This window comes from Zophobas morio, unplaced genomic scaffold (genome assembly GCF_036711695.1).
Source record: "Zophobas morio isolate AGI-343-1 ecotype UQ-CSIRO unplaced genomic scaffold, CSIRO_AGI_Zmor_V1 ptg000014l, whole genome shotgun sequence".
Classification (NCBI taxonomy): Eukaryota; Metazoa; Arthropoda; class Insecta; order Coleoptera; family Tenebrionidae; genus Zophobas; species Zophobas morio.
In genome coordinates, this window is record NW_026972119.1 from 12857652 (window position 1) to 12865848 (window position 8197).

At 34.2% G+C, this 8197-nt stretch overlaps 1 protein-coding gene across 1 annotated transcript in view; it reads right to left on the reverse strand.

Moving 5' to 3' along the window:
- Positions 1-7790, reverse strand: part of LOC135128545 (A disintegrin and metalloproteinase with thrombospondin motifs 3-like) — a 59470-nt gene extending 51680 nt beyond the window's left edge. The window contains exons 1-3 of the mRNA XM_064055408.1: positions 7306-7790; positions 869-1143; positions 686-813 (exon numbers count right to left, since the gene is read on the reverse strand). Of these exons, the coding sequence (XP_063911478.1) occupies positions 686-813; positions 869-1143; positions 7306-7784 (882 nt within the window). The 5' untranslated portion in view covers positions 7785-7790. The remainder of the gene's footprint in view (positions 1-685; positions 814-868; positions 1144-7305) is intronic.
- Positions 7791-8197: the final 407 nt, after the last annotated feature.

The following is an 8197-nucleotide window of genomic DNA, read 5'->3' on the forward strand; positions in this document are numbered from 1 at the left end:
CACTATTCTTTATGTTTATGCATTAAAACATTACTACATTATTATTCTGACCTGACTTGATTTGGCCTAACCTGACCTGACTTGATCTTACCTGATCTGACCTGACCTGAATTGATCTTACCTGACCTGATCTGACCTGATTGGACCTGACCTGATGTGATCTGACCTGACCTAACCTCTCTATTGTCTCAAATAAACAAATTTTAAACATTTCTAAACAAAAATTTAGTCTAGTAAATTTAGAACGCATCTGAGACGTTGTCGATCGACAGACGAAAACACAAGGTCGACAATTTCAAATTCTTCAGGCTGTTAAATGTCAAGAAAACATAAAAGACTAGAAAATTCGTTCTCCATTTTCCTTTGTGTTTTGTGTTTTTATAACATATAGGGATACAGTGTGTAATATATGTCTAAACTTTGACGATAAATGTAAGTCGTAAAATAAATTTTAACGATTAAAACTAGACAGGAAACTTTGCTGCTGTTGAATAATTGAAAAATTTACACAAAATTATTAACTTTCGAGCGACCCCATTTACCGAGAATTCATGGAATGACTCACTTGAAATAACTGTAACGATCAAGTAATCAATTTTCCTTAAAATACTTACATCACTTCCTTAGCATGCAAGCACACATGCTTTTAAGCTATTTAAAATTGCTATCCATGAATGACACTTACAATATTCAACAGCGCTAGCACGTACTGTTCTACTTTGTCTTTCCCGTGAAAGGTAATCAATGTATGGTCCACGGCAACCGCAATTTCTAGCCATCTGCGAGGCAACAAAGACCCTCCCGGTTTGCGAGCTATAAAATGTTTATTCTTGTCATAAAAGCGACACCAATTTTGTAGATTTTTTACTTATCGGTGAGTCAGCTGACCAAGCTGTGTCGTAAAAGTATCCCAGCTCTTCATCTTCTAATTGTTCCCGACGCCAACCTAAGTGTAAGGACGACGTGGCCTTCTCCTCCACAATACCGTCCGATTCTGGGTCATCTTCCTCCCCTGTGTTATCTTGTATAGATCCAACATCTCCTCCTATGTCGATCACGTCTCCCGTTAAATTAAAAAGCCACTGTTCCGCTACGGGTTGCTCGAAATAAACGTCTTCTGTGTGACGTTTTAGACGGTTTTTACTGGATGTAGTAAAACAAAATTAGGTTTGTGTGGGGCCTAGTGTCTCAAAAGGATGTGTAAAATTTGCTTATAGAGGATACAATTTATTTAAGTGAAAAATTTTTATATCGATATTGGATAAGGTGTTCAGCGAGGTATGCTAAAAAGGGTCTCTTGAACTTCAAGTCAACACCTGATACTTTTAGACCAAGGCAGATTTAAGATTCGAATCGCTCGCCATTCAAAAACCTTTCAGAGCCAAGAGAGGCGCTCTTCAGTTTCCCTGAAATTAGATGCATCAACCCTCTCGAATACATTCCAAGGTGAACGCAGTCATATGGTATGGAATTTAGAATCATTCGTCTAGTAAGCAATTTTCGGAAAAACGAAGATATATCATAAGGAGAAACGTTCGCATACTTAGTTACTGTTGAAATGTGTTGTTGTAATATTCATTTCAATCTACTTCAATTTAAAAATCTATATTAATATATTTCAAGTCTTTAGCAACCCATATAAGTTTTAATAGTACTTAAATTTCAAAACTACTATCATAATTCATAATTTGGTGAAAAATTTAATCTCCCTGCAGCAGAAATATTTTATGAAATACGAGATGCTTTGGTGTAATCGTTCGACCATATTCATTTAACGCATTCCACTCTACTAAATTGAGCTTTGTTAATCTCTGTGTTTTGTTGTCTTCGTTCCTTTGCGTCGTTTATGTATTAGTTATTATTGCACGAAAAAATCTGTTAACTCTAGTGGGCCATGAAATTTATTTCTAAAATAATAATGATGGCATCGCAGATATTTTCTCTTTGTTTTCGTAATGTAGATAGCAATCTTTGAACAACACGATACTCAAAAACTTATTTTTAATTTCTTGTAAAGAAATAAGTATTTTGCAGTTAAGCTCCGCCCCTTTGCTTCACGGCGAATAAAAAAATCATCACAATAGAGATAGGGCGGGTGGGCGGGCTTACATTTTTTCTTTTTGTTTTAATATGTGTAGACTTCATTTCACAACAAGAAACTTAAAACATGTTTAAAATGGAAAATGTGTATAAATAACATCGATCTTGCAATTAGGCTCCGGCTCATAATTGCAAAATCCATATTTCCCTGCAAAAATGTACCATTTTAAACATGTTTTAAGTTTCTTCTTGTGAAAAGATGCCTATGTATATTAAGGAAAAAAAGGCAAAATATAAGCCCCATGATTTTTTATTTTGTAGTTAAGCTCCGCCCCCTTGGTTTTAGAGCTGAAAATTGTCATTTATAAACTCCGCTGCCAAGTTGCCTTTGATAGTAACTTTGATGTTCAACTTTTGTCGTATTTAAAGGGGTTGTAGAAGAAAAGTGGAGAATTTAAGTTGATTACTACAAAAATTTATCATTTTTAAGTTTCTTTTTGTCGAAATAAGTTTACACATATCGAAAAAAAGAAGCAAAATGTTGTTCCGCCCACCCGCCCTATCTCAATTGTGATAATTTGTTTTTTTGTCGTGAGCCAAGAAGGCGGAGCTTAACTGCAAAACCCTTATTTTTCCACGAGAAATTAAAAATATGTTTTTGAGTATCATGTTGTTCCAAGAATACTATGTAAATTTAAAACAAAGAAGCCAAAGATTAGGTACCACCCATACCCGCCCCAATCTAAATAGTAATGAAATGAAGTTTACATTCATTGGCAGACCTAGGGGCGGAGTCTAATTGCCAACTCCACATTTCTTTACAAAAATTTGCCATTTTAGATGTGTTTTAAGTTTCTAAGAATTAAAAAAATCATCACAATTACGACAGGGTGGGTGGGGAGGCAATATTTTCTCTTTTTTTCGTAATATAGAGATCGTCATCTTTAAACAACACGATACTCAAAAACTTATTTTTAATTTCTCGTAAAGAAATAAGTATTTTGCAGTTAAGCTCCGCCCCTTTGCTTCACAGCGAATAAAAAAAAATCATCACAATAGAGATAGGGCGGGTGGGCGGGCTTACATTTTTTCTTTTTGTTTTAATGTGTAGACTTCATTTCAAAACAAGAAACTTAAAACATGTTTAAAATAGAAAATGTGTATAAATAACATCGATTTTGCAATTAGGCTCCGCCCCATAATTGTAAAATCCATATTTCCTTGCAAAAATGCACCATTTTAAACATGTTTTAAGTTTCTTTTTGTGAAAAAATGCCTATGTATATTAAGAATAAAAGGCAAAATATAAACCCCGCCCACCCACCCTATCTCCATTGTGATGATTTTTTTTTATTCGTCATGAGCCAAGAAACTGCAAAATTCTTATTTCTCTAGGAGAAATTAAAAACATGTTTTCGGATATCGTGTTATTCAAAGAATACTATGTCAAAGAATACTATGTAAATTAAAAAAAAAATGAAGCTAAAAATTTGGCCCCACACATACCCGCCCCAATTTCAGTTCTCAATTGTGATGAATTTTTCAAGTTTCTTGTTCTGGAAAGACGACTACTTATATTAAGAAAAAAGGCAAAACATAAGCCCCACCCACCCACCCTATCTCAATTCTGATGATTTTTTTATTCGTCGTAAGCTCGAGGGGCGGGGCTTAATTGTAAAATCCTTATTTCTCTAAAAACTAAATCTATTAATTAAAAAAGAAAACCAAAAAAGAAGCACCACCTATCCGTCTCGATCTCAATCGTGATGAATTTTTCATTCGTTGTCAGACCGTTTTTCCAGAATCGCCCCTTGAAATATCGCAATTTTGAAAAATTTCAAAAAACTCGAATTTCACAGGGAATATTACGAAAGTTTTGCTCCGTGACCTCAAACACGCTATATTTTTGGAATCAGAACGTTGAGATCTATATCCCTGAATATTTTGAGAATTTTTAGACAACTTTCAAAAATGAAATTTTTCACATTCCAAATTTCGACCCATTTTTGACGATTTTTGAAATTTAACCAGTTACATTTTCTGGTAGCTTTCGGGCCACAGAAGTCACTTCCGGCCTCATTTCTTCGATAACTCCAACCATTTTTCCAGAATCATCCATTGAAAGATCGCAATTTTTAAAAATTTCAAAAAATTCGAATTTCGCTTGGAACATTTCGAAAATGTTGATAATATAAGTTATACTATATTTTATTTTGATTTTCGATATAGTAATTCACAATTGGTTAATTATAACTTGTCTAGATCTCAGCATCTCCTAGCCTCCCCGTAACTACAACCTTGCTTACAATGACTTTAAAACATCTGCAAGATTTCAAAGCAGTCAGTTTTGCGATTCTTGATTTAAACAATAAAATAAATTGTCTGAGCCATTAATTTTTTTAAGACACCCTGTATAAGCAAATCCAAAAAATATGAATGGAATGATAAGTTCCAAGTACAAACTCATCATATTTTCTACATTTTAGGTCGGATTTATTTGGCAAAATTTTGAGCTGACGTCATTAATTTTTTGGAGAGGATAATAATGTATTTTGATTAAAAATTTATCATAATTCGGTTTTACAGATTCAAAATGAAATTGCAAAATGTTGTTTTATAATTTTAATTTTTTTTCCCCAAAAATCTGGAAGTTTCTGGTAAAAACTCAACACGGCGTCATAAACTACATGTGTAGGACTATGTTATTTTATACAATTAAAAAAAAACGAATTTTGAACTGACGCCACATTATCTGGTAGTTTCGGAGATTATCTGTCTAAAAAAATCGACACAGGCGATTGACAGACAGACAGACAGACAGACAGACGGAAACGGAAGACCTACTTTTTCGTACTCTAGGGGTCATAACCCACCGAGAAAATTTGAAAGCAATCAGTCGCCCGATGGACTCGATTACAATACTTCCTTAGCTTACTACAGGAACTAAAAAGTTGGAGAAATGTTGGAGATCGAACTCTGGGCCTTTCAAGTGCAAAGTAGTGAATTAAAATATGCTGAAATATCGAAAAAATAAATTTACTTTACTTAATATTTTGAAGATCGATGTCTTCAACATTTGAGTTCAAGAACTTTCTAAAATATTTTTTTTTTACTGAATAAACAGTTCTTATCTGATTTAGTGCTCCATCTTTTCATCAACCTGTATAACTCTCAGAAAATTAAAAATTTGACAAAAAACCAAAATATTTGTCAAGTTGATATTGTCGTATTTCACAGATCTTCAGGTATCGACACTTATACACCGAGAAAGCAATAAAAAACACGATCAAGGGCAGCCGTGGATTTTTGAAAATTTGTCTCTGATCGTTGCATTTTCAAGTCAACTTTCGAATTAACGGTAATCTGACAAGACGAAAATTCAATCAAAGACAAATCTTCAAAAACCTATGGCTTTCTTTGACCAGTTTTTTATTGCTTTCTCAGTATATTATACAAGGTGAGTCACCAAGGGTGTGGTCCTTGACTATTCTTACACTTTATAACAGAACTATAGGTTATTTTTGCAATCTCGATACGACGTTGCCACGTTATTCCAAATTTTTGGAATTTTGTTTATCACATAACGATGCAAATTTTGGCGGGCATTTTTAAAAATTTTTGTCACTTAATGCGAAAACTATTAGACAAATTGGAACTGCTACAGATTAGAAAACTCAAAGCTTTAGAAGAAAATACAGACATAAAAGTTAAAAATCAGAGCTAAAGACCCATTAGACCTGACTTAACAATTTTTGAAAAATTTATATTATTATTATAATTATTAAATGCAAATGATTCGTTTCTAATTAATCGGAAGCAATTTAATTCGTAAGTGAAACTTTTATATTTTTACTTTTGTCATTTTTGACAGAACAATGTTTTGTTATATTTAATAATTAGTGTAATTATCAATATAATTAATCGTACTTAAGGGCTAACTTAAGCTCATTTGATTATAATAATTAATTAATCATGAAAATATGTTGTTGCACTTCATTACACATAAATACTACACGATCAATTATTATTAAGTTCAGTTAATCAGAAATAATCATAATTAACAGTTATTCATTAGCGTAATAATTTAATGCGAATTAGTCTGTTAGCCTTAATTAATTACGCTTAATAAAGCTCAGCTTTCTAGTGGTCAGTTCCTGAAATGTATGTTCAATTTTCGTATATTGTATGCTTATGAAACTTCAAATGAGGTAGAGTAGACAATTAAGTTCTCTGCATGTATGTAATTTTCATTACACTTAATTAAAGGAATAATTAATTTTGCTCAATATTACAACAATAAATTGCAGTATATGTATACATTTAGCATTGTATTAAAGCTACCCAACACCAACAGTGACACAATTTATGGCTTCATATTTTTGTTGTATCGAAATATCGCATCTCCCATTAAATTTTCGCTTCCGGTCGGGCACTAGGAAAATGAATTTTGCCGTCCATTAGCTCCACAAATACGGAAGTGGTGGGCAATTAATGAACACTTATAGACGTTCATTTTTAGATTTATTGTGACCTGACGAGTGGCCCCAAAAAAAACGTGTACATTAATTTAATAACGTCAAAAATTCTTTTTTAGGTAGTTTGTAGACACTAAACAGAAGCTAACAGTAGATAGATAAAATGTTTAATTTAGCTAAAAAGAACTAATAGCTTGTAAAATTGTGCCAACGCTGTTATTTGCTGACCAGGAAGACAAAAGGAGGGTTAAATTTGATCATCCTTTATATTCTCTTTAGTGAATTAGTGGACATTACGTTTGAACCAATAAAACGAAGACTGTGGGAACAGGGAATTTTCTGTAAGTAAATAAAGTCAGGAGTTGACCTTTGAATTTAACTTCTGCACTTCACCCAAGTATCGAACCCTTTTGTGTATCTGACTGAACTCAAATATCCATCTTTGAGAGATTATGTGCAATCTGTGTGTGGAATTACGTTTTGCTGAGTGTATGTTATAGATTATAAATCATATTCCATTAGTTCATTAGCTGGAACCCACTCAATCATCAATTAATAATTTTAAATTAAATCGATACTTCATAGTGGTTGCCTTGATGTACAGAAATGAAATTAACTCGACTTATTTAGTTCAGTCAGATTCAACACCCTGTATACTGTGAGTTGTCTTTCTGTATTCAACACATTGAACTGAATTCGCCTCAAAGCTTGCAATACTTAATTGAATCTAGCTTCCAGTGCATTACAGCAACTCCGGGAAACAATTGATTAGTTAAGCAGAATTCCTTGCCTGTATAGTCGATGCTCCTCTTCGCTGCTGTTGGCCCCATTTTTGGGTTCGAGGAAAAACACCACATCACCCACACTAATATATCCGGTTACAGACCGTCCACACAACGCCACCGCAACCCTTGATGACGTCTCAAGGCTAGTAACTACCCCTAATTTATAATCACATTCCTGGATCGCCTTCAGGGTTACATCCCCATTACCAGAGACCCATTCGGCCCAGAGGGTTGGAGCAACGACCAAATTACTTTCAGGATTAAGTTCTAAGGTCCAATCTCCCACCTCAATCATTTTCAATTTGTTCGACTCCTGCACGTAAACATTGCTGGATATGTCGCGACGTCTGCGGATTGTTTTTTCGTAGATTCGGGGGTAAACAGTCTCGGAGAAGTCGTCGAATAAGGGAAGATTAGGCCAAAATGTGAAATCGGCGCCTGGAAATGACGCCACGAGGAAACAACCGACCAATAACGGAGACATCTTGCTTTGAACTGGTGCTTATTATGATTCTAATTGACCACATGGCTGTCGAGATGAGCGCTTTATTGTGTGATGCAATTTAATTTGCTGCATGCTGTACAAACAAGGCTTGACAATGAACTCCAACCTCATTAAATGCTGCGTTCATTTAGAACGCTACTTTCGGGAATTTATCGGATTTTATACACAATTATCTCTGGCGTTTAGTTAAAGCGATGGAATTTTCGCTTAAGATAATAAATAAAGAATTACCCTTTAACAGTGGAGCGACGCGTGGAGTCTGGATGATTGGATATTAAACGGAATAAAATAGCGTTGTACTCCCAGTTCGGGGTCTAAGCGTTATTGTGTCGGAGCTTATTGCTACGGTATTAAACTACCAACTACGAAATGAAATGATTACGAACTGCAGA